Genomic DNA, 25,169 nt, shown 5'->3' on the forward strand with positions numbered 1-25,169 from the left:
TTGTTGAGACACAAAGCCGGTGTTGGTATAACCTCAGCATAGATTATTTTGTGAAGTTGCCGGCTGTCGTAATATGGCTTTTGTGTAGGGATCATCTGCCTTACAGAATTGTTCAGCATTTCAATTTAGCCTGCCACAGAATGCACCTTATTACTTGGACTTAGAAAAAACAACAGTAAGTACTATGTCTGGATATCACTTTATTGATCTTATATACAAACACAGCAAATATCTTGTCACATAGTTGATGAGCTAAACTTATGAACATAAAAATGGCAGCCATTAGGCGTTGAAATGTTGATGTTGACAATTCTCTGAACATTCCTCAGCCACACTTCCTTGTAAAAAGAAAATTGATTAGCCAGTTTAGAGGTATGAGTTGAGTTTACTTTTTGGATCAACTGTACACTTTATTTTATAAATATAGTTTTGTACAAAAAATTCATCACTTCCCCACTTCCTGCAGCCAAAGTGGGAAGTCAAAGTGGCCTTTGTTTGAAGTAAATAAAAATCAGAGTGGCAAGAAATAATAGAAGACAAGTTTGAGAAGAACAGATTGCTCAGTGAAGTGGGTGCCACTTCACTTCAGACCCTCACAATGGTTCAGAGCACCCCTGTCCTGCACCAAGTGGTGTCTCATAGCCCACAAAGGTCTGATGCAGTGGTGGTTTATAGGCTAAAAGTGTGTGCTTCGTTGATCATTCACTACACCATCCATTCTGCCTTACAAACTGCTTCTATTCCACCCTTTCAGTCATCAATTCTATTACCAGTTATTTTGTTTTTCATTTTTAATTCATATGCACTCACCATGTATTTCTACTTCTCTTGGCTGTTTCCAGATCCCACCTGTCCTCACCACCAACTTCACTGCCAAAGTTAATCACCAGCTGTGTCTCCTCCGTCTCTTCATTATAACCATACTAGCTCAGCTCAGCATGCTTTCCTTGTTGCTCTTCACATGACTTCTGTATTTCACAACTCTCTTGTACATCTCAATTGCATAGCCTTTTGACCTTTGGTAATCCATTTTTGTTTCTTATTTAAAATTCCATCCTCTCACCCTTTATCTGTCTAGCTTGTGGCGTGCCAAACTAGCTTTTTGCTTACATACAACTGGGCCATTACCAAGATTCCTTCATGGGTTCAATTGGTTGTGTCAACCTTTATCTTCCTTTTGTTATATTGATCAATGCTTACATCGTGCCCAGTTACTTTCCTTTCTCCTGCTACTTGTTTCCTAAACAAATGCAAACATTTGCATCTCCCAGAAATGGCCACCAGATATATTATCACTGAATATAATATATACATGTTATTTCCAAACCTACATTCACAAATAAAAATTGTCATCTACAGAAACATTTGTGCTGGACTGTAGGTAATAAGTACTACACTGGTGTACAGGACAATGGTATTGTACAAGTATGTCTTCAAAATGTGTTATCTCAAGCAGTGTTTAAAAAAATAGTATTTTCACAAAATTGAACATTAAAAGTGCCTTTTAAAAGGGCAGTTATAAAAAAGGAGTTTCAGCAGTAAGTCATCAGTCTGATGTGTAGCATAAGAAAAAAAGGTTGATGTAATACAACACAAGGAGAATACTCAAGTGGGAAAAGTCACTAAAATGACCAGAAGGCTACAAGTTTGGTGTGCTCCGTGATTGTTGAAGAAATAATAAAATTTTGAAACTAATGTTCCCTTAGGGATTTTCAGTCAGACCAACCAAATTAAAAGCTATCATTAGGAGGAAGAGAAACTAAGTAAAGTTATCTACAGATAAAAATTCTCATTCAAAATTTAAAATTGTAGAAAGGTGAAAGGATACATACACACACACACACACACACACATATACACACACACACACACACACACACACACACACACACACACACACATGCAGTTAAGCACCCTGAAGCTTGGATGAGTATCCATTGTTCCGCAGCCACTTCACAATCACATTGTAGTTGTTTTTCATCCAAGCGATATTGTTGGCTGTCCTCTCAACAGCCTGAGACATAGCACGTTTGGCAGTCCCTAACTTGCCTTCATGGGTTGACTGGAACAACTTGAGCTGTAAAAGAAGGAAATATATTTATCACAGTTTGTAAATATGTATTTGATGGTGATTCTCTATAGGGGATATGTAAGATGGTTTGGGCATAAGTTGATAATGTAGGAAAATGTGTGCAGAGTGGTGGACTGGGTGAATTGTTACACAATGAGGTGGTTTGGGTATGTGATGAATGTGTAGAAATGCAAGATCTTCCAGATTTTGTGTTGATTGAATAGAAAGGGAAGGGGTTATTGAGTGAATGTTTGGTTGGATGGGTTGATAGGACTCATGAGTATGGGAGAGTGGGGGCAGGTGGAGATGGGGATGTAGCAAAATGTGTGTATGGATATCAGAACTGTGGAGTGTTGGTGTGGCCACCCTTTTAACCTGGTAGCTGCAGGGATCATATTTCTTAATGGCCCCTCTAAGCGAGAAAAATGAGAAAAATCATCACTCACACAAACTATTTCATAATATATATCAAAGTATTTGTGATCAGTTTATGTATCATCTATTTTTGGGGGGTTAAAATCATGGCACAAATTTGGCCCGTCGCTACTACACGGTAAAGCCACAAATTTGGGCCGTCGCTGCTACCGGGTTAAGGTAAATCTCTAAAGGGAACAGGGTTTGAAACTTATGTAAATAGGTAGAATGGAAAAGACACAGGATTATTCATTTGTAAAAGTGAAATTAATTAAATTTGTAAGTTGTTTGATGGGGTTTAGTTAAAAGTAAGGCAGATTTGTCTGAATCATTGTAGTGGAAATGAGACATGACAACTGGTTTATAATTCATCAGTAAGGATTGTTGCATAAGAAAGTTTCTTCAGTTACCTCTTCCAGTTGCAATTCCTTGTTCATAGCCTCTGTTGATGATTTTATGAGGTAAGGGAGGGTGAAGAGGCCGCTGCCCAAGCTGGAAGGGAAGAGAAAGTTAGTTGCTTTAATAATACCTGCAGAGCATTGTCATCCTCCATGTATTCTAGGGCCCACACCTACAAATGCTCATTAGGAACGAATTTTGATTATACTTTGGATTAACTCCGAATAATGCAAAATTCACAAAGATAAAGAGAGTGGAAAAGTCAATTGACTCCTCCTGTGGTTATTCCTCTTGGGGGAATTTAATGTCAGAAAGCTATAGAAATATATCAATAATATCAACAAGCCTTATAGTAAAGCTAAAAGATCTTCCTCCCCGACTGAGTACACTGTTGGCTTGTTCCACTCACTACTCTGTCATGTTGAGCCACTGGTCCCTAAGGAAGATCCAGGCCAAGTCCCGTCCCACACTGTTTTCAGCCACCGACTGAAACACTTGGCGCGAGTCCTGCTTCCTGATGCCGCTGTCGCTGGTGAAGGCCATCTCCAAGTACCTGGAATAACAATGGTTTGGTTTGTCACTTTGTGCATATTTTACTTCGACATAACTTAGTGGATACCGGGATGTATTCTGTAAGACGTTACTGCGATGTATTCTTTCGGTGGTTAATCATCTTTTGGAGGTCACTTCTGTGATGAATCATTTTGTGTTTATGGTTTTCATTGATGGATTGATTGATCAGGGTATGTAGTAATGGGACTGCAACCCCAGTGGCTTATATTGGATTATCCAGAGAGCTTATAATCAGAGGATTTAGACCTTTTTAAAGAATCAAGAGCTTTTCAGCTTACCTGGAGAGCATCCAGATCTTTTTGGAGCATCCGAGAGCCTTCAGTAGTTTGCTTTTCTCCGAGGCCACATTGGAGGCGAGGTACTGCTTCCAGGCAAACTCCCACTCCATCTCCCCACCCTTCCCTATGGCCGTGCAGTACACCACGTCCTTCAGGTTCGGGGAGATGATACTGCAAGGAGGGAAAGATGGTGAAGTCTTTTTTGTCCTTCAAGGGACAATGAGGCAAGTTTCCAAGATAAAAGAAGTGACAAATTAGGATCAGGATACATGTGTGTGTATGTGTGTGTATGTTGGTGTTGTATTACATTCTTCACGTCCTTCATGCTGCAAGGACGGAAAAATGGTTAAGTGTTCATCATCCTTCAGGGGATGATCAGGCAAGAGTCCAAGATAAAAGAAGTGACAAATAAGGACCAGGATGTGTGTGTGTGTGTGTGTGTGTATTGCAGTACATTCTTCTAGTCCAGTTTGTGAGGTAGGCAAGCTGTTTAGTGAGAAAGACTTGTCTATATATTCATCATCCACAGAGAAAGAGTGGCCGGGCAGCATCAGTCACCCACCTTTTGCTCTCGGGCTTCTTCATCCACTTCTTGTAAAGGCGGACGGATTTATCCACACAGTCTTGGTGGCCCAGATGACACGCCCAGTAGAGCACCTTCACCCTCTTGATCTGGTCCAGGTGGGGGTCTGCAGCAGAGTCCTCGAAGCCCACGGAGTCATACAGTGGAGTGAGCAGGGTGAGCAGGTACTCCTAGAGAGGGGTAGGGGGGGGGGTGGTATTAGGTCATTGTGGTGATGGTAGTGGTATTAGGTAATTGGTTGTGGTGGTGGTAATGGGTCATTGGCTGTGGTGGTGATGGTCATTTTAGATGATTGTGGTAGTGATGGTATTAGGTAATTGACTGTGGTGGTGTGTGGTGGTATTAGTTCATTGTGGTGGTAGTGGTGGTAGTGAAGGTTGTTACAGCTCTTTGTTAACATCTATCATCTGTCTCGCAGTTTCAGAGTTCCTCCGTCACACAAGCTGGACATTATTCTATCTCATTTACAGCATTTCAACCTTCCTTTTATCCTTTGTTGCTTCCCCCCTTGACTAAAACCTTAAATCTGCTACTTAATCACCTTGAGGTTACTGTAATCCCCTATTTTAACCATCTTTTTATCCTCCTTCCTTTTATTTTAGTCTCCCTTGCACACGGAGAATTTTCCCTTAGTTACTGCATTTTAAGCTTCTACCCTCTAATACTTCCCGCCTTTTCTGAAACCTTTATGACCGATCTTGAGGGCTTGGTAATCCTCTATTTTAACCATCCTTTTATCCTTCTTTCTATTTTAGGTATTATTCTACTTTCTTCACAGTCTCACAGCGGTACTTCTCACACCTCCCATGGGTTAGTTCTCATTATTCTACGCATTTTGAACCCCATTTATGTGCATCGCAAACTGCTAGAAACGCCGCTAGCGATCTTTACCCTATTTTATCCTTCATCACAGAAGTTGGACACCTTATCTTTTCCATCCCCCATTTTTTACCCTCCTTCAGTCCTTCCCTCCTATGTTGTTACTTTTATTCTGCTTCTGACTCACCTTATGGGCTCCGTAATCGTCTTTTTTATTTCCTTCTTCATCACAAAAACTAGGTATTATTTTTACCTTATCCCCCTTTTCAACATTAATTTTATCCTCCTCCTCCTCCTCCCTCCACTGAAACCTTCTATGTAGTTACCTTCAGGGCTCCGTCATCACCTATTCTAACCTTCCCTTCGTCCTATATTGCTTCTCCTCTTCGCTGCATCTTTATTCTACTACTTTCTCACCCTTCTGGTCTTCTCGTTCCCTATATCATCATCTTCAGAGTATCTCATCCACATATTAAAAAACGGTCATATAAGACACTTCGTCGCCCAAGAACATGTATTTGACAAGGCTTTCGTAAGAGTTGTGGGCATTTTCAGGGGTAGTTTTATGACCCTGGTGGTAGTCTGACCCTTCCTCTGTACCATGAACCTGTAGAAACACTCATTAGAACACGACTGATCCCCTCTTTGACCTTAGAAATAGATAATGTGAGAAGCGAAATACTGTCTCCTTCCTACCCTCTATTTCTCCCTCCTTTTGTTGCAACCTTTATTCTGCTCCCTACACACCTCGAGCGCTCCGTAGTCCCCGGTGCGTGAAAGCATTTTGTCGATGAAGTCCATGTTGTTGAGGTAGGCTGCCCAGGGCGTGTACGAGCTCTCCTTCGTCAGGTAGGTATTCACGTCCAGGGCCAAGGAGTACGAGAGCTGGTCTGTAAAAGTGTTCGAGTTACGTGATGTTTCCATTATAATTGCTACTACTACTACTACTACTACTACTACTACTACTACTGCTACTACTACTACTGCTACTGCTACTGCTACTACTACTACTATTACTACTACACAATACTATCAACCTGTTTGTCTATCTATATATCTATATTTATCCATCTTATCTATCTATCTATTTTCAGTCTTTCTTTTCTTTACTTTTTCCTAATATTCTTGTCTCCTTTTTTCTGTCCCTTTTACTCTGCTGTTCTTTCATCCTATGCACATTTCCCTTCAAATAGTTGTTGTTATTATTATTATTATTATTATTATTATTATTATTATTATTATTATTATTATTATTATTATTATTATTTTTATTTTTGATAATCATGAAGTGCATCAAAGGAAACAAGAATATGAGTCTGAACAATAGAAAAAATGAACCAAAAATTAAAATTAAAAATAAATGGAAAGAAAAGAGTTTAAAGAGTTTAAAGAAAAAGGGAAAATACAAATGTACGACCTCAAAAGAAACAAAGAAAGGGAAAAGACAAATACTACAAGTTTTAACAAATGGCTAACAACAAACAAGAGAAAATAAATAAAAGCTGAATTTAGGGCCTATTTTATCCGTACAGACAGAATTTGAAATAAGTATGTTGACTGGAAACATGGCCATTACCTGCGCGCGCAAGGTTGAGAGCGTCATCAACTAACTGCGCGCGGTTGTTCACATGGATGAGTGTGTGATCTTCCTTCAGCTGGCGGATCAGAAGCTTCCAGTTCCTCTCGTCGTAGTTGACCCTGAAGTAGCCCGTCTCCTGCAGGTTGAAGATGACCCACTCCCCGTTGTCCGGCAGGGAGCGCAGCCTGAGGGAGGATTCGGTAGGGGAGAGCCACTTGGAGGGGGACGTCTGGTTGAAGTCCCGCGCCGACATACTCGTGTAGGTGAGAGGAACCCACCACTTGTAGTCATGAGTGTCTGTTGAGTTCGGGTCCTTCACCAGTAGAAAACGCTCCTGCAGAATGATCGGTAGATGTTATGCACGCGCCCGTGATAGTTTGGCGATGTTAGTGAAGGATGAGTAGCAGTTATATTATGGATGAGTGACTCGTGGTTCTTCACGCATCAGAAAACGGGGCGTCCAATGATCAGTGCTGGTTTTGATCGGCGTGTGTTTGAGTGGTGTGGTTAGGAAGTGTTGCATGGTTGAATTGTGTGTTGCGGTGAAGAAATACGAGACAGGGATCCCTTTCCAGCAGAAATACCTCCTGTTAAAACGATTACTGTTTGTTGTGGAAGTGTTGCGTGGGTGTGTTGTATGTTGCGGTGATAGGAAAGGGGAAACAGGGATCCCTCTCGAGCAGAAATCCCTCCTGTTAAAACGATTACTGTTTGTTGTGGAAGTGTTGCGTGGGTGTGTTGTGTGTTGCGGTGATAGGAAAGGCGAAACAGGGATCCCTCTCGAGCAGAAATCCCTCCTGTTAAAACGACTATATAGTGTTTGTTGTGGAATGTGGATCGACGTGTGCTTGCGTGGTGTGGTTTGGAAGTGTTGCATTGTTGAGTTGTGTGTTGCGGTGAAGAAATATGAGACAGGGATCCCTCTCGAACAGAAATCCCTCCAGTTATAACGATTAGTGTTTGTTGTGGAATGTGGATCGACGTGTGCTTGCGTGGTGTGGTTAGGAAGTGTTGCATTGTTGAGTTGTGTGTTGCATGCGTTGATAAAAAATATGAGACAGGGATCCCTCTCGAGCAGAAATCCCTTCAGTTATAACGATTAGTGTTTGTTGTGGAATGTGGATCGGCGTGTGCTTGCGTGGTGTGGTTAGGAAGTGTTGCATTGTTGAGTTGTGTGTTGCATGCGCTGATAAAAAATATGAGACAGGGATCCCTCTCGAGCAGAAATCCCTCCAGTTATAACGATTAGTGTTTGTTGTGGAATGTGGATCGGCGTGTGCTTGCGTAGTGTGGTTAGGAAGTGTTGCATTGTTGAGTTGTGTGTTGCATGCGCTGATAAAAAATATGAGACAGGGATCCCTCTCGAGCAGAAATCCCTCCTGTTATAACGATTAGTGTTTGTTGTGGAATGTGGATCGGCGTGTGCTTGCGTAGTGTGGTTAGGAAGTGTTGCACGGCTGAGTTGTGTGTTGCGGTGATAAGAAATATGAGACAGGGATCCCTCTCGAGCAGAAATCCCTTCAGTTTTAACGATTAGTGTTTGTTGTGGAATGTGGATCGCCGTGTTCTTGCGTGGTGTGGTTAGGAAGTGTTGCATTGTTGTGTGTTGCGGTGAAGAAATATGAGACAGGGATCCCTCTCGAGCAGAAATCCCTTCAGTTATAACGATTAGTGTTTGTAGTGGAAGTGTTGCGTGGTAGTTTTTGTACTGTGGTAACAGGAGAGGCGAGTCAGGGGCCCCCCACTATATACAGCAGAAAACGCTACGGTACAATGAGTAATGTTTGTTGTGGATTCGCATGTGTTATTCATGGTGCGGTTTTGAAGTGTTGCGTACTATATTATTTTGCACAACATATTAGGGGAGTGTCTGCTTTCATGATGAGGTTAGGAAGTGGTGTGCAGTAGTTTTGTGTTTGTGGATTCGCTTACGTGTGCTTCGTGGTGCGGTTCGGACATGTTGATACTGTATTACTTTGCACACCATGGATGAGTGTTTACTTGTATGGCGAGGTTTTTATTTATTTTATCTTTTTATTTTTCACAACAAAGGAGACAGCTTAAGGGCACAAAAAAGGAAACAATAATAAAAAAAAGCCCGCTACTCGCTGCTCCTACAAAAAAACAAAACAAAAATCAAAAGAGGTGGCCGAAAGAGAGGTCAGTAAATGAGGTAGCCTAATATACAGAAGTTAAGTGTGTTTGGGTAATTGTAAAGGCTATGTACTAAGGATTTCAGAGGCTGTGCGGCCTCGTTTTTTGGGAATAATATCGTAACGAACAATCGTATCGGTACGAGATTTTGCGACAGTGTATTTCACACACTGCCTTAATTTTGAAGGGTATCGCCAACCGCCACAAGTAGAGAATAAAGGCACTTGTCCCTATACCAAGAGGGTAAAGTCATCAGTGTCAGGCAAAGATACGAACACAACTACCAGAGGCTCCGCCCACCTTGTTCCTCTTCCCTCCATCTCCCGCCTCCTCCCTTCTCCCTCAATCTCTCTCTCTCTCTCTCTCTCTCTCTCTCTCTCTCTCTCTCTCATGTAGCTTCGTAACTATAATGAATGAAAGGCATGCATTAATTGTAGTGGCGTTATATACTCTTTCTAATACTGATAGGCATCCTTTAAATAAAGTTGAGAGTAGGGTAACGTGTTACTTACATAGCCTAATTACCTCCGTAACTATTGGTAGCGTAGTGGTTTGGTGGTTTATGGTGTACGTTTTCGTAGGGCTATTGTATAGCATGTACCTACTGATAAAAGTAATGGTGCTCTTATCGCCAAATTATAGTGGTGCTATTAATTTTATTGTCAGGGAAGAGCTGAAAGTATGGTAACGGGAAGAATTGCGAAGGTATAACAACAAAAAACAAACGAGAGAAACAAATACAAGCGAGCAATCGTTCTACCATCAATCATGGTAGTCATCATTTACCACCTCACCCTACTCTCACATGTCATTACGTCCACGGCCCAGATGTGTATCACTATGCTCAAAATTAAAGTCCCAGTATCACATCAAGCATGCCTTAATTGAAAAAAAAAAATCATTCTCGAGTATGTATGTATCTTCCAGAGAGAGAGAGAGAGAGAGAGAGAGAGAGAGAGAGAGAGAGAGAGAGAGAGAGATTGAGGGAGAAGGGAGGAGGCGGGAGATGGAGGGAAGAGGAACAAGGTGGGCGGAGCCTCTGGTAGTTGTGTTCGTATCTTTGCCTGACACTGATGACTTTACCCTCTTGGTATAGGGACAAGTGCCTTTATTCTCTACTTGTGGCGGTTGGCGATACCCTTCAAAATTAAGGCAGTGTGTGAAATACACTGTCGCAAAATCTCGTACCGATACGATTGTTCGTTACGATATTATTCCCAAAAAACGAGGCCGCACAGCCTCTGAAATCCTTAGTAGTTCGCTATAAGCTTGGTTTTCTATGGTATCAACCCAGCAGTCGCTAAATCAATGGGTTAGTCGGTCACTCACTCGTTCAGTTAACCTGTTTGGTCTTAGCAACATCTCTCTCTATATATATTTTAGATCCTGCTTTGCCGTCTTGCCATCCAATCATTTATTCAATCACTCACACATTGACTAACTGACTTTACTTACTGACTGACTAACTAATTTTCTGATGAACTCGTCTCTCTAGCACTGGATGGCTCACTCACTCCTCCCCCCCACTCTTCTCTCTCTCTCTCTCTCTCTCTCTCTCTCTCTCTCTCTCTCTCTCTCTCTCTCTCTCTCTCTCTCTCTCTCTCTCTCTCTCTCTCTCTCTCTCTCTCTCTCAAGAACTAGTCAGGAAGTTATTCCCCCAAACAACCACTCCCGCCATCAGTCAGTCAGTCAATCAGTCAGTCAGTCATTCAATCAGTCAGTCATTCAATCAGTCAAGTCATTCAATCAGTCAAGTCATTCAATCAGTCAGCCAGCCAATCAGTCAGTCCTTTTTACCTGGGTGATTGTGGCGGAGGTTCCATCATCGCTCCTCGTCACCTTGACCACCGGGTAGCCCATCTGAAGGGTCCAGGTGTCCATGATGGTCTTGACCGTCATGTCCCGAGGCAGCGTCCCGTCCTCATGAGCGGCCTTTGTCAGGAAGTCCCACAGATCATCCTGTTCGGCGTTGGCATAGGCTCTAGAAAGGGAAGGGATCGGATGTCAGAGTTTAGGAATTTATGAACTTTTAACCAGTCTAATGGAAGAGACGAACTAAGTGTGTAATCGAAGTCTTCTTGGAAACATATTAGAAATAAGATCGTGTAATAGCCAATGAAATTAATACACTTTCAGTCAGTGTATTCTGACCAAACTTTAGCGTGTAACTTCTCAATAGTTTCGGCTTGTGCTGTTCTTACCTGTCCGTTAGGTAGTTTGTGAGTCCCTTGCGGAAGGTTGCCTCCGTCAGGAAGAAGTTCATCATGCGGATTATTGATGCTCCTGAAGATGGGATAAAATATTATAGATAGAAAACCCCTAAAATTATTGTCTTCTATAGAACACTTGATGGGTTGTTCCGATTCTTGGTTTACTGATATTTGCAAAGAGCCTTAGCAGGAGGTGGCGTGAAGTTAACTACTATGCGTTTCAGGGTCCTTGACCCATCGTTTTTCACAAATATCTTTTAAAGAAACAGCTTGAGCGGTGTGGTATTTTGGTACAGCATTTTTGACACCCTGCCCTAATAGTTGGCAATATAGTGCTTTGCAAAATGTGAATGATTAAGGGGCTTACTCCTGACTTTATTGGCGAAGCCTGGCATGGCCATCGAGACATTCGAACAGGGGAAGCGTGACGTTGCTGTGACGTGTATACCCACCCTCTCGATCCTGTCTTCCCCTTCTTCCCTCCTCCGTCACCCCTGCCCTACCCGTTGCCATCTCTCTCTCTCTCTCTCTCTCTCTCTCTCTCTCTCTCTCTCTCTCTCTCTGTTACACACACACACACACACACACACACCTTTGGCGTAGGAGATGCGGTCGAATATCTCGTTGATCTCGTCTGGGTGGCCGACGGGGATGCTGATGGGGTGTGAGGACTCGAGGCAGTCAAGCTTGAAGACACTCTGCAGGTCCGTCTCGAGGAACTGCTCCATCATCTGCCACTCCGGCTCCACATGGTTGGTGCCGACGAACTCCATGAAGGAAGCGAAGCCCTCGTTGAGCCACAGGTCCGTCCACCACACCGGCGTGACCAAGTTGCCGAACCACTGATGCGCCAGCTCGTGCACAACCACCGTCGCCACGCGCTGCTTGTTGTGCACGGAGGACACCATCGGGTCGTAGAGCATCGCCGTCTCCCGGTAGGTGATGAGGCCCCAGTTCTCCATGGCGCCCGCCGAGAAATCAGGAAGGGCGATCATGTCCTGCTTCGGGAGAGGGTACGGGATGCTAAAATACTCCTCGAAGAACGCGAGGGTGGCAGGACCGACTTCTATAGAGTAGTTGGCCTGCTGGATGGCGGCCTCGCGCGCCCATACCCGGAAGTCCACGCCGTTGTCCATAGTGACCTCCTTTGACTCGAAGTCCATCACGGCGAAGGCCACGAGGTAGGTAGGCATGGGGACGGTGGTGTTGAATTGGTCCCACACCCAGCCCTCCTGATGCTGGTCGGGAGTGGTCTTGATCTTGGGCATGTTGGAGATGGCCCTCTTGGTCTGCTCGCGCGCCAGGAACACCTCGAACGTGGCCTTCATGTCGGGCTCGTCGAAGCACGGGAAGGCGCGGCGGGCGTCCGTCGGCTGGAACTGAGTGACGGCCAACCACCTGCCGCGGGAATGGCTCGTGAGAGAGAGAGAGAGAGAGAGAGAGAGAGAGAGAGAGAGAGAGAGAGAGAGAGAGAAGAGAAGAGAAGAGAAGAGAAGAGAAGAGAAGAGAAGAGAAGAGAAGAGAAGAGAAGAGGAAGAGGAAGAGGAAGAGGAAGAGGAAGAGGAAGAGGAAGAGAAGAGAAGAGGAGAGGAGAGGAGAGGAGAGAGAGAGAGAGAGAGACTACAACCAACTCACGAACACTCATAACTTCCAAGCAACCAAGAGGAAATAGATCAAACTCCAGAGAGAAATAACAAAACAAAGCAGAACTTGATCTCGGGAATCTAACTTTAAGAACTGGGATCCATTACAGAGGCAATCTAACTGCCAATATCTTTTGCTTCAGAAGATCTTGGTCATCACGTCATTCAACAACGTCCCTTCCCGTACCTTTCCGTCCCGTTGTCGTCTTTGTAGGAGGACCTGTAGAAGCCGTGCAGACCGTCCCCGAGGTAGCCCTGGAACTCCATGGTCAGCTTGTATCGCTTTCCCTTGGTCAGCGGGCGGCGGAGGTGGGCGTGGTAGAACTCTCGGTCCTTGTCGTAGGTCTGTTTCGCGATGCCTACGCCTTCTCCGTCCCTCTCTTCGGCGTCCACCACCTAAGGGGATGATGATGATAGTTGTTGTTGCTGTTGTTGTTGTTGTCGTACGTCATTTCACAACAATAATAACAACTACAGCTACTGCTTCTACTACTTGTACTATTGACTTCTATATCTATCGATCTGTATCTATTTCCATCTCTATTGATCTATTTATCTGTTTTATGTTATGTATTTTATGTTATTATCGTTCGCTATTTTACGATACTAACAGAAATAACAAATACTACAAAAGCCTCTATTTTTCTAACGATCTATCTATCTGTCTATCCATTTATCCATCTATATGTCTAGTTTTAGCTCATACGATGCAGTTCTTATCTTCCATGTACCGATGATTTATAGTGCCGTGTTCTGCGTGGTAAGTGTCTGTTAATGTTAATTCTAGCTTTTTCATCATCTGTTTTGCCCTGTTTTATATTTTTCTTTTTTCCCTTTCAGTCCACCTCCCACTCCTTTTCTCTCCTTTCTATCACGACCGTTTGTTATTAGTTTTTTTTATTCTGAATTATCATCCTTTTATCTTTTTCTCCTCCCCTGTATACTCGGTCATCCTCCTCCTCCCCCTCCTCTCTATTTTTTTTGTCTCATTTCTATCTCAATCGCTTGCTATCGTTATTTCCTAATCTGTAATATCCTGTATATATTTTCCTCTCACTTCACCTTCCTTCTCTTTTTCCTCCTCCTCCTTTCTGTCACAACCGCTTGCTATGGTTATTTTCTATTTTTTTGTCTCATTTCTATCCCAATCGCTTGCTATCGTTATTTCCTAATCTGTAATATCCTGTTTATATTTTCCTCTCACTTCGCCTTCCTTCTCTTTTTCCTCCTCCTCCTTTCTCTCACAACCGCTTGCTATGATTATTATTTCCTATTTTGTATTCAGTTTATCTTTTCCTCTCATACTCAGCCCTTCTCCTCCTCTCCTCCTTTTTACCCTTCCCTCTCTCTCACGATCGCTCGCTATCGTTCCTCAGACTCACACTTGTTACCGGCCGACCAAAACGATGGTGGGCCGCCGTCATAATATTTACAATGTGTTCTGACGCCGACTCATGCGCACCTCCAAACACTCACACGCACACAAACACCCACGCACCTTGACCGTCTCGTTGCGGCTGATGATGTCATTCATGTGCAGAGTAAACACCGACGTCTCCTCCACCACCTCCACCACCACCTCCACGTAGCCCAGGATGGTGAAGTTCCCCCCCAAGAAGGGCTGCAGGCGGACCAGGTAGTGAAGGGGCTTGAGGGCGCGCGGCAGTCTTACATCCTTTACCTTTGTCTTACCTGGAGATTTCCCCGTCTCACCTGGCTCTGTGGTTCCCTCCGGCCGCAGGTTGATACGCTGCAGGGATAAGAATGTAGTAGTAGTAGTAGTAGTAAATTTATCACTGCTTCGTTATGCACAACAAACACTACAAAAGAGAACACCAGCATAGCACTCACCGTCTCAGGCTCACCACCACCATCACCTTTCTCATCTCCTCCTCCTCTTTCGCTTCCTCTTGCAAGGCCACCAAAACCAGCGGCGGCCACTCCATCCCCTCTCATCTCGTGCCTGTCATGGGCGGCTGCTGGGTCGGGGTGGGGGGCGAAGTAGTAGACGAGCACTCCGGTGGCCACGAGAGCGCCGAGGAACAGGAGAAACAGCAGAGCGGCCACGCCCCTCTTGACGAAGCACCCGTTCCTCTTGCCGAAGGACACGGATGCAGCGGAATCAGTCATCTCCATCGTCAGGACTTGTCTGCTCTGGGTGTTCTCCGGCATCACATTGACGCAGACTCCTCTTCTTCTTCCTCTTCCTCCTCTTCTTTTTTTACTTATTTTTTCGTTCTCTTCTTTGTTTGTGGTTGTGTTTGCTCTTTTTCTCCCTCTCTGTCCTCTTTTTTTTCCCCTTCACTTCCCTTCTTCTTTTTCTTTCTCTTCCTTCTTTGTTTTTGTTCTTCCTCCTCTCTTCTATCTCTTTTCCTTTTCCTGTAACGCTCTCTTGTTTCTCTTATTTGTTGTTGTTCTTCTTGTTCTTCCTCCTCCTCTTTCTTGCTTGTCGCTGTTGTTGTTTTTATTGTTCTCGTATTCCTCTTCTCGTCGTTATTTTGTTGTTATTGTTGTTGTTGTTGTTTGATGTTCTTCCTTCCTTCCTTCCTTCCTTCTTTGTTTATCTTAGCCGGGCATCTGAAATTGGATAGTTAAATAGTTAGTTATTATTATCATTCTTTTTCTTCTTCTTCTTCTTCTTGATCTAGTCCACATTAACACTACAATCCAATTTAACGTCATCCTCCTCCTTTTCCTTCCTCTCCTCCTCCTCCTCCTCCTCTTCCTATCCCCCTCCACCCCCCACCAGCGTTGTCAAATTATCGTACTCAGCGCATTGGATTTTTGTAGTTTCTGACCGATAACTATATAAAAAAAGAACGAAACCCATCAATATTTACCAGTTTTAACGCCAACTTTAATTTTCTATCGTTATTTGTGTGGTTACGACAGTCTTGGAGCCTAAAAATGATAAATGCGATGTTCAGTGTAAGACAATTTGGCAACGTTGCCCCCCACCTTCCTATCACAACATATCAATATCACTGTACCACTTTTCCTCCTTCACGTTTCCCTCCCTCTCCACCCTCACCTTTCTTTCTCTTTCCCCAGGTGAGGCCAGCGACCCCGAGGGAACCCCCGAGAGGAAACAGGCTCCTCTCTCTCTGCCACCCTCCCACAACGAACGCACAGGTAAGAGAAGAAAGTCAGTTGTTTTTTTCCTGTTATTCATCTTGTTGTTCATGTTTTTATTCTTATCCCGTTACTCATCTTAATATTCATCTTTTTATTCATTCTTCACCTTGCAGTTATTCGTCTCTTTATTTATTCTCATTATTCATTAGGTTATTATGATTTTGATGATAATGATGGGAAACGCAATACATACACAACAAGCTAGAGACAATAGGAATATCAGTGAAATAGTTATGACTAGGGCAGACGAGAGAAACATTGCCACAACAACAATAACCAAAAACACGTTACCGGCTTCCGACAAAACTAAACCAAACCAGGGAGAGCTGCTTCCTGTCATGTCCACCGCAGAGGTTTTATTTTGTTTGTTTGGTAGTGGGAATATCAATGTTACAGTTTCACAAGACGCCTTCCTCCTCGTCACGTCCTCTGCTACACTCCTTATCCTCTCTCCCTCCCTCCCGTCCACCTGCTCCTCTCCCCCTTACACTCCCACAGTCCCTCCTTCTCTTCCTCCCTCTCCTGCACTCACCCTCACAGTCCCTCCCTCCCTCCTCCTCTTTCTCCCTCTCCTGCACTCATCCTCACACCCCTCTCTCCCCCTCACACTCCCTCTCTCTTCAGCCTCCTCTCCCCCTCTCTTCCTTCCCCTTTCCCCTTCCTCACATTCACACAAAAACTAACCATGACTGTCTATAAAGAATAAAATGAAACTCGAGGCAAACGATAAAATAAGGCATTAAAAAAACAGGTTGACAGGCAAGAGAAACTTCAAGCATTGTTCATGAATTCGAAAGTAGAGATGATGGAGGGGGAGGAGGAGGAGGAGGAAGGAAACACGGAGGGTCAGGGAATAGAAAGCCTGTTGACCTATCTGCAATTACGGGGCTTTCTGGTTGAGGGTTATAGTCTGCGCTGCTGATATTTATTGGGACTGTTAGGCAAAGATAGTTGATATGTGGAAGGATTATATTGGAATGTAAATAGTTATGGTAGTGTAAGTTTGTCTAATATTCAATGTTGTAGTAGTAGTAGTAGTAGTAGTAGTAGTAGTAGTAGTTGACCTCTCTGTTGGCTACCCATCTCTACTTTCTTTATAGGAGCAGTGATTAGCGGTCTTTCTTTTTGCTTTTATTTTCCCCTTGAGGTGCTTCTTTTACTGTAATATCAGAAAAATAAGAAGGATGATGATGAGGAGGAAGAGAAGGAGGAGGAGGAGAAGGATGATGGTTAGGAGGAAGAGAAGGAGGAGGAGGAGAAGGATGATGGTTAGGAGGAAGAGAAGGAGGAGGAGGAGAAGGATGATGGTTAGGAGGAAGAGAAGGAGGAGGAGGAGAAGGATGATGGTTAGGAGGAAGAGAAGGAGGAGGAGGAGAAGGATGAAGGTGAGTAAACTATTAACCCCTTCAGGTGACAACCGTTTTAATCTGTCGTCCCCGTGAGGAGAAAGTAAATAAGTAAGGATAATTATTTCCAGTGTTGCGTCATGGACCGTAGCATTGTGAAACAGGAGGCGAGGGCCGATGAAACATACACCTCATACAACATGTCTTGATGGTGTGCAATTTCATCATCATCACCATTGTCATCACCTTCACTTCTTTTTCTCTTCCTTCTTCACCACAATCCTTATGCTTCTCTGGTCATCGTTCTTTCCACATACTATCGTCTTAAAAGAGAGGGGGAAGGGGCAGGGGGGGGTGGGGTATTCAGAGTCAACGGCCGTGATGCTTTCAGTTCGCACGCACTGAAGGACTAAAGACATGGGATGCTTTTGTTCAAGAAGGTTTTAATTGGAGAGGCGGTGGCTGAGTGGTCAGAGTGCTGGTGCGGCGTCCAGGAAGTTGCAGGATCGTTTCCCGCCCGCAAATACAAGCAAACTGGCTATTTTTCAGTCATTGCCGAGTGGCTTAAGATTACCCACATTCTTTTCCCTCTCTAAATAGAGGATCAAAGATGAGCTCCGGGGGACAAACTGAGCCAAGAGAGATGGAGCCACTCTGAACACCTGCCTGCGCCAAGAGAGGCTCCTCCGGCTCCAAAGGCTATAAACGTAAAATAAATAAATAAAAAAAATAAAAAAATAACTAGAGACCAAATGATACAGCGAACCACGGCATCCCGATAGAAATGATTGCTTCGGTTTTCTGCTACTTTTTGCTTCCCCCTCCCGAATGTTTCTGCCGATGTTGTTTAACTGTTTTGTCTTTCCCTCGCGCTGTCCACTCCCGCTCACCCATGACTGTTGTTCCATCAATGTGCGTGCCTCCCGCCACACCTCGTCCGTGATTGCAACTATAACACGACATCCTGTTATTTCCGTTTGTGCCTCGTGAGTTTTTTTTGACTTGATTTTTGTTTCTTTCACGATATGGGAGGCAAATATTTTTTCATTATTTTTTGTTTCTTTTTACGGTAAGAAGGAAGGAGGGAGGGAGAGAATTATACATGTGAAGAATTATAGACGTTGTTCCTGCCGCTCCCGAAAAGTAGAAAAGGAGAATGATCAAAGTAGGAGCAAGGAGAAAAAGAGCAAGGAGGAAAAGTACAAGGAGAAAAAAGAACAAGGAGAAAAAGTACAAGGAGAAAAAAAACAAGTAGAATAAAGAAAGGAAATATAAAGAATGGCCTAGTAGAATAAACAAAAGAATGATCTACTGTATAGTAACTAGATTCTTGAGGTGTCTTGATGCTTTAAAATAACTCCTCTGCTAAATTTTGCGAGTCACAGTTTTGCAGCAACCATCCAACGCGGTCATTATGGTCTTGCAGGCAATCTTGTGTGTGTGTGTGTGTGTGTGTGTGTGTGTGTGTGTGTGTGTGTGTGTGTGTGTGTTCTCATTCACGCGTATAAGACAAAAGACAAACATACTCCGCCTCAGGGGTCTGGTGAAAGGGATTTACATTATTTTCAGTCAAGGCTTCGACGTATAAGGTGCAAAGAGTCCATGCACTTTTATTATTATTATTATTATCTTTTTTTGTGTGTGCTGTCAGTCATCGTGGGTCAGTGTCACAGCAAACCTTTTTTCATATCTCTTTCTATTCCGCCCTCGAGTTTCTTTTCCCCTTCCTGAAAACACACACACACACACACACACACACACACACACACACACACACACACACACACACACACACACAAAAGAGAACACGAAAACCATAAGAATAGGAACTGAAAAGGAAGGGATCTTGCATGCGTGGACGTCTGTTTTATCATTAGTTTCAGTCTTCAAATCCTCCACAAACGACTACAACATCAACAACAATTACAAAGACAGTAGTAGCGACAACGAAGAAAGTAAAAATGAAAGCAAACTAGAAAGAACAGCATTTAATGGGTCTTACGTTCGTTCGCTTGCCAAATATGTAAGCTACGTGCGTTCGTTCCCCCGTCACCGCCTCCCCCCCCCCCCCCCCTCTCTTTCACAAGGCGCTGGGAGTGCATCAAACAAGTCACCGGTTATCGGGTTCTGCTTGGGTGCTAAACGTTGTCTTGTTCTTGTTCTCGTTCTTCGTTTTTTCGTTCTATGTTCTCCGTTCTTTGTTCTCCGTTCTTCTCGTTCTTCGTTCTCTGTTCTTCGTTCTCGCTCTCCTTTCTTCGTTTTTCGTTCTTCGTTCTTCGTTCTCCGTTCTCCGTTCTCCGTTCTTCGTTCTCCGTTCTTCTCGTTCTTCTTTTCGTTCTTCTTCTCATTCATCCTCTAGTTCTTTTTCACGTCCTACTTTTTCTCCTTGCTCTTTTTCTCCTTGTTCTTATTTTTTCTCGATTTTACTTATTATTTTTCTTGTTCTTGTTCTTTTTCTTGCCCCGTACCCACAAAACGTTATCAAAGAAACCAATCCTGTCAGTAAATCCTCCCCACGTAAAATTTCCCTGACCTCAATCCTCTCAAGCTCGCCCATCACACCTGTCCTTACCTCGCCTCTCGTGTTACCGCTACTGACCCTTGCACCGACCCTCCTTCCACCCGCGCCGCTGTGACCCCGTGATAGAGGCTGCCCCCTTGTATAACGACACACCTCAACCCACCTGAAGATCCGCACCGGCTCTCCACCCACTAAAACTACAGTACACTTCCATCTGCAGGTATTTTCAAAGTCGAATGCGCTTCCGCCATGCACCTATCCACACCTATTTTTCATTGCAAGGTCCCTCCCGCTCCCCATTCCACATTTTTTCCGCTTCAAGCCCACATTCACTCCCCCTCCACATTTTATTCATCTTCAAGCCCACATCCGCTCCTCCTTCACATTTTTTTCCACTACAAGCCCACATCTACCCTCCACCCACATTTTTTCCACTGCAAGTCCACATCCACCCCCCCCACCCACATTTTTTTCACTGCAAGTCCACATCCGCTCCCCTTCCACATTTTTTTTTTAACATTGTAAGGCCGCCCCCTCCCCTCCACATCGCCACCGCCCATGGGACCTCCACCGTTTGTCCAGTCCGCACCGACCTCTGGCAAATGTAGTTACTGGGTTACTAGGCGAAGCAAAGGGTAGACAGGTATAGCTCACGTTGCCTCATAACTTGGCGGGTCACCAGTAACGCCTAACTTAAGGGTCATCGTTTATGCCTTGACATGGTGATAATGTGTATGCACTTTCACCTGACCTCCCAACACACACACACACACACACACACACACACACACACACACACACACACACACACACAAAAAGATACAGATACACACATATATAAAAATACACACATAAACTGATAGATGAATAGATAGATAGATATATAGAGAAATAGATAGAGACAGAGTGTTAAAGCAGTAGTAGTAGTAGTAGTAGTAGTAGTAGTAGTAGTAGTAGTAGTATTTTCTATACAACAAAGTGTGGGCTTTCTTTGTTGACTTATATCCTAAGTTGCTGGCTATCATGTGCTTGAAGATACCCTGAACTTAACCTAACCTGACAAAACCACACATTTACCCTTTATGTCTTTACTCCGAAAAATTATATATGATTCCTTATACATTATTATTATTATTATTATTATTATTATTATTATTATTATTATTATTATTATTATTATTATTAGTGGTGGTAGTGCAGGGTAGGAACGCAGGGGTCAAGGGCAGGGATCACAGGTAAATCAAGGTGCAGGTGACGTCCGGGGGGTGGGGTGTGGGGGGGGAGGCTGACAATAGGCGCTTGTGTCTCACGGCGGCGCGTCACCATGGGATTGTGTGGGAGACGGGGAAAAACACACCTACTCACCGCCTGCAGTCTCTTCTAATTGCTCCTTTGTTGGCTTATACCGTCATCCACCTCCTCACGCGACGTTCTTCCGCTATTCCTCGCATTGTTAAGCAAATTACCTTCTATATTATGTAGTGTGTGGGAACCCAGACGCCACAATCAGACGTTCCTCTCTTTCGTCATGTGAGTTCTGGGTTGTCTGGTGGTGGAAGGTGTAAGGTGGATGTGAGCGCAGAGCTTGCTACATTCGTCTCCACCACCATCACCACCACTTCCACCACCCCATCACTACCTCCACCACCACCACCTCCACTTAAAGTTTCATCTCTTTCGCTGGTAAACTCTGTGACATGTGGCTTCCTTCCCTCGTCTGCATTTCCCCCTAAGGTACTATTACAAGCGCCATCTATAAGCACTCAACCGTAACTCCATAATCACGATAGCCTCAATTATTCTACCGTTTCTCATTCAGCCATACATCATTATTAATAGGTTTGGTTCACTCTAGCATGGCAATATAAATCAATGGAAATAGCCAAGTTAATTATATCTCATTTATCACTCAACCGTGGCCACATATATGAACCTTAAATAGCAGAGTCCATCATGCCATTCTTCATTCTGCTATTTATCATTTTCTAACGTTGGCACTTTCATCAAAATCATAAGTAATAGCTTGGTTTAATCCCCCATATATTATCCTACAATGGCTATATAAATCACTTGTAAAACCCTGATACAACTCCCCTTTTTTAACATATCAACGTATCTACAAATATCGATTAAAGAAGCCTATTACTTCCACTTTGATTTAACATTAAGTTGATATAGTTTCGACACTTTCACTTGACCTCCCAACACACACACAGACACACAAAAAGATACAGATACACACACATATAAAAATACACACATAAACTGATAGATGAATAGATAGATAGATATATAGAGAAATAGATAGAGACAGTGTTTTTCTTCCTGATGATGCCGTGTTTTAAAAGGATGGAGGGTTATGGATGATGGAGAGGGATGGGAAAACGGCTGGAAAGGAAGGGGGGATTTTAAACAACCAATAAATTACACACAAGTAGGCTAGATACATAATTTTTTTTCAGTAAAGGAGGCAGTTCAAGGGCCATACAATACAAGAAGTCCACAATAGTCTTCGTCCTCAAAAGCAAAACATGGAAGATTCAAATAGCCTAGATAATTCATGAACGGTTGAAGAGGTGCCTTGATACTCCCCTCCTGTTGTTCAAGTCGTAGGCAGGAGGAAGTACAGACAAAAGAAGGAAGGCTGTCAGAAAGTTTGCCAGCGAAAGATATGAGTTTTATTGTTGGAGCTTAGCGCCCTCTAACCTTCTGCTTTTTACGAATCTTTTCCGTGTCATGGGGTGATATTATTTTTTTTTGGTATATGACATCGCATTTCTTTTTTTTTCTCTTCGTTTTTTTTTTCTTTTTTTCATTTTCGCCTTTTCACTTCTTTCTTTTCTTCTTTTTCTTCTTTTTCTTCTACTTTTTCTTCTACTTCTTCTTCTTTTTTCTTCTTTCTTTTCTTCTTTTTCTTCTTGATCATCTTCTTCCGTCGCGTAATTGTGGGAGAGACGAGAAGGGCAAAGGAAAAAAAAGATTGCTTGGCTTTCCGGGATGTGAAATAATTTGTGTATACTCGTGGAATTCCTCTTACACAGAGTCCTCAAGGCTGTGTGTTTGTGTGTGTGTGTGTGTGTGTGTGTATCGGCGGAAACGGCTGCAGAGGAAACTCCTTATTTTCTGCACACACACACACACACACACACACACAGCCTCGTCCACTCTTCCATACACTTCTTTACGCATCCAACCATCACTCCCACCTAGCGGAAACGAACGGAACGCTTACTCGCACGAAGGAACAAGGAAACCCGCGTGAATGAATAGCTAGATTTAGACGTGGATGATTGCGTGTATGTGTGTGAGAGAGGGGCTACCAGCGGCCATAGGGGGGGGATAAGTTTAGTATAGTATAGGCTTCATGGGTGCAGAGTTAGAGAGCATGGGAGGTGGTGTAACATAGAAAACGGTCAGTGGTTCGTGATTCGGGGAGGTAAAGGATATACTATGCTTATAAAACTGTGTAATAAACTACGTAAAATAAAGTAAATAAATAATGAAATGATCGAATAGAGTAAAGGACGTAATACAGAAAAGAGGGGAGTACTAGAAGGTAGAAAATAATACAAGGGATAGAGAAAGATGCAATAGATGGAAGAGAACGTTAGAATCAACAGATGGAAGAGAACGTTAGAATCAATAGATGGAAGAGAACGTTAGAATAGAAAGTTGATATAAGTGAAAGGCGGAAAATAGCTGGTGGTTGGTGGGCAGGTGGATGATGTGGTATGTGTGGAGCGGGTCAATGTGAGGGAAATCAGGACAAGGTGGATCAGTGTAAGTAAAAGTTAGAGGCATGCATTATAGCTACGCGTGGCCTTGGTGCTCATCTCTGTGGCATTGTCCCTTGACCCTGCGGTGGATTGGCGGGTGGAGGGCAAAGATCGTAAAGTGGAGAGGAATGAGTGGAGAGTGGAAGGCGTTTTGTGGTTGGTGATAGGGTGGCTCATGTGGTGTGTGAAGTGAATTGTGGTGGTGGATAGCTTGGTGTGTGGCAAAGAGGTGGAGAGTGGAAGGCGTTTTGTGGATGGTGATTGGGTGGATCATGTGGTGTGTGGAGTGGTTAAGGGAAGGGATGAAGGAGGGGAAAGTGGATTGCGGAGTTGGATAGCTGTGTGTGTGGAGTGTGAGTGGAGCTGAATGAGCGGAGAGTGGAAGGCGTTTAATGGTTGGGGTTTGGGTGGATCATGTGGTGTGGGGAGTGGTTAAGGAAAGGGATAAAGAAGGGGAGAGTGGATTACGGTGGGAGGTGTTGTAGGGGACGTGGTGTGGAGAGGAAAGGGTGGAGTGAGGGTGGAAGGCTTGTGGGTGGAGAGTACGTAGTGATGCGGTACTGGAGGTGGGTGGAGGCGGTGGAAGAGGGACTGTGGTGGGTGTGTGGTCGAGAACGTGGGGTGGAGAGGAAAGGGGTGGAGGGAGGGTGGAAGGCTTTTGGGTGGAGATGGTGGAGGAAGGAATGTGGTGAGGATGGAGGTGGGGGATGGGTGGATGGTGGATGAGGGGAGTGGGGGATGGGTGATGAGTGGGACAGGAACACACACACACACACACACACACACACGCACACACGCACACACACACGCACACACACACGCACACACACACGCACACACACGCACACACACGCACACACACGCACACACACACTCTCACACACTCACACACAGCTGAAATCTTCTTGCTATATAAGTAAATACCATGACATTGCTTTGTTGAGGGAGAAAGTTTTATTAGGTTCTTTTATTACTCTCTCCTTTTCCTCTCCCTCCCTCTCTCTCTCTTTTCAGTCATCATCATCATCATCATCATCATCATCATTACTAGTATTGTACTTTATGTATCTGACTGACAAACTGACTGAATGAACAATCGCCTGACCAACTAACTAACTCACTCACTCACTCACTGATTAACTGACTGACTGACTGACTGATAGACTGAGCGACCAACTAACTCTTTGACTAACTAACTAACTGACTGACTGACTGACAACGCAAATTTCCTGTCATAACGATTCATCCTCGCCTCATTTAGTACCTGCGAATCAATTAATATATTTTTTGCTTCAGTGCCCAGAAACCCAATTTGGGACAACGTTAGGTATGAAAAAATGAATGTGTATAGTCCATAGAAAGGAAATTAAGTGAACAGTACGCCAGGTCGAAATGAGACGGATGGATCGATAGGTAGTTATGGATAATAGATAGACAAATGGATAGAGATAATTACATAGATCTACAAACTACACAGACCCTACAGATCCAAACAAGCAGATCCGCCCCTTAACATACGTATAAAGACATCAAACAGCCGTCAAGAAATTGCATCTCTACCATAGCGAACGTTGGATTAGCTATAGCGGGGTCAGACGTAGCCAGAGTCGGGACAGGGATCGGGACGCGAGGTGTGAGGGAGCATGGGAAGACGTGCCCCAAGACGAT

The 25,169-nt window shown here is 43.8% G+C and overlaps 1 protein-coding gene across 1 annotated transcript in view; it reads right to left on the bottom strand.

Moving 5' to 3' along the window:
• Positions 1 to 180: 180 nt before the first annotated feature.
• LOC126981509 (aminopeptidase N-like) overlaps positions 181 to 25,169 on the bottom strand; it is a 31,200-nt gene continuing 6,211 nt past the window's right edge. The window contains exons 2-14 of the mRNA XM_050832615.1: positions 14,575 to 15,300; positions 14,222 to 14,473; positions 12,911 to 13,119; positions 11,673 to 12,478; positions 11,072 to 11,153; positions 10,668 to 10,851; positions 6,714 to 7,050; positions 5,885 to 6,027; positions 4,298 to 4,488; positions 3,736 to 3,906; positions 3,294 to 3,437; positions 2,896 to 2,977; positions 181 to 2,077 (exon numbers count right to left, since the gene is read on the bottom strand). Of these exons, the coding sequence (XP_050688572.1) occupies positions 1,907 to 2,077; positions 2,896 to 2,977; positions 3,294 to 3,437; positions 3,736 to 3,906; positions 4,298 to 4,488; positions 5,885 to 6,027; positions 6,714 to 7,050; positions 10,668 to 10,851; positions 11,072 to 11,153; positions 11,673 to 12,478; positions 12,911 to 13,119; positions 14,222 to 14,473; positions 14,575 to 14,895 (3,093 nt within the window). The 5' untranslated portion in view covers positions 14,896 to 15,300 and the 3' untranslated portion in view covers positions 181 to 1,906. The remainder of the gene's footprint in view (positions 2,078 to 2,895; positions 2,978 to 3,293; positions 3,438 to 3,735; positions 3,907 to 4,297; positions 4,489 to 5,884; positions 6,028 to 6,713; positions 7,051 to 10,667; positions 10,852 to 11,071; positions 11,154 to 11,672; positions 12,479 to 12,910; positions 13,120 to 14,221; positions 14,474 to 14,574; positions 15,301 to 25,169) is intronic.

Source organism: Eriocheir sinensis, chromosome 48 (assembly GCF_024679095.1).
Source record: "Eriocheir sinensis breed Jianghai 21 chromosome 48, ASM2467909v1, whole genome shotgun sequence".
Classification (NCBI taxonomy): domain Eukaryota; kingdom Metazoa; phylum Arthropoda; class Malacostraca; order Decapoda; family Varunidae; genus Eriocheir; species Eriocheir sinensis.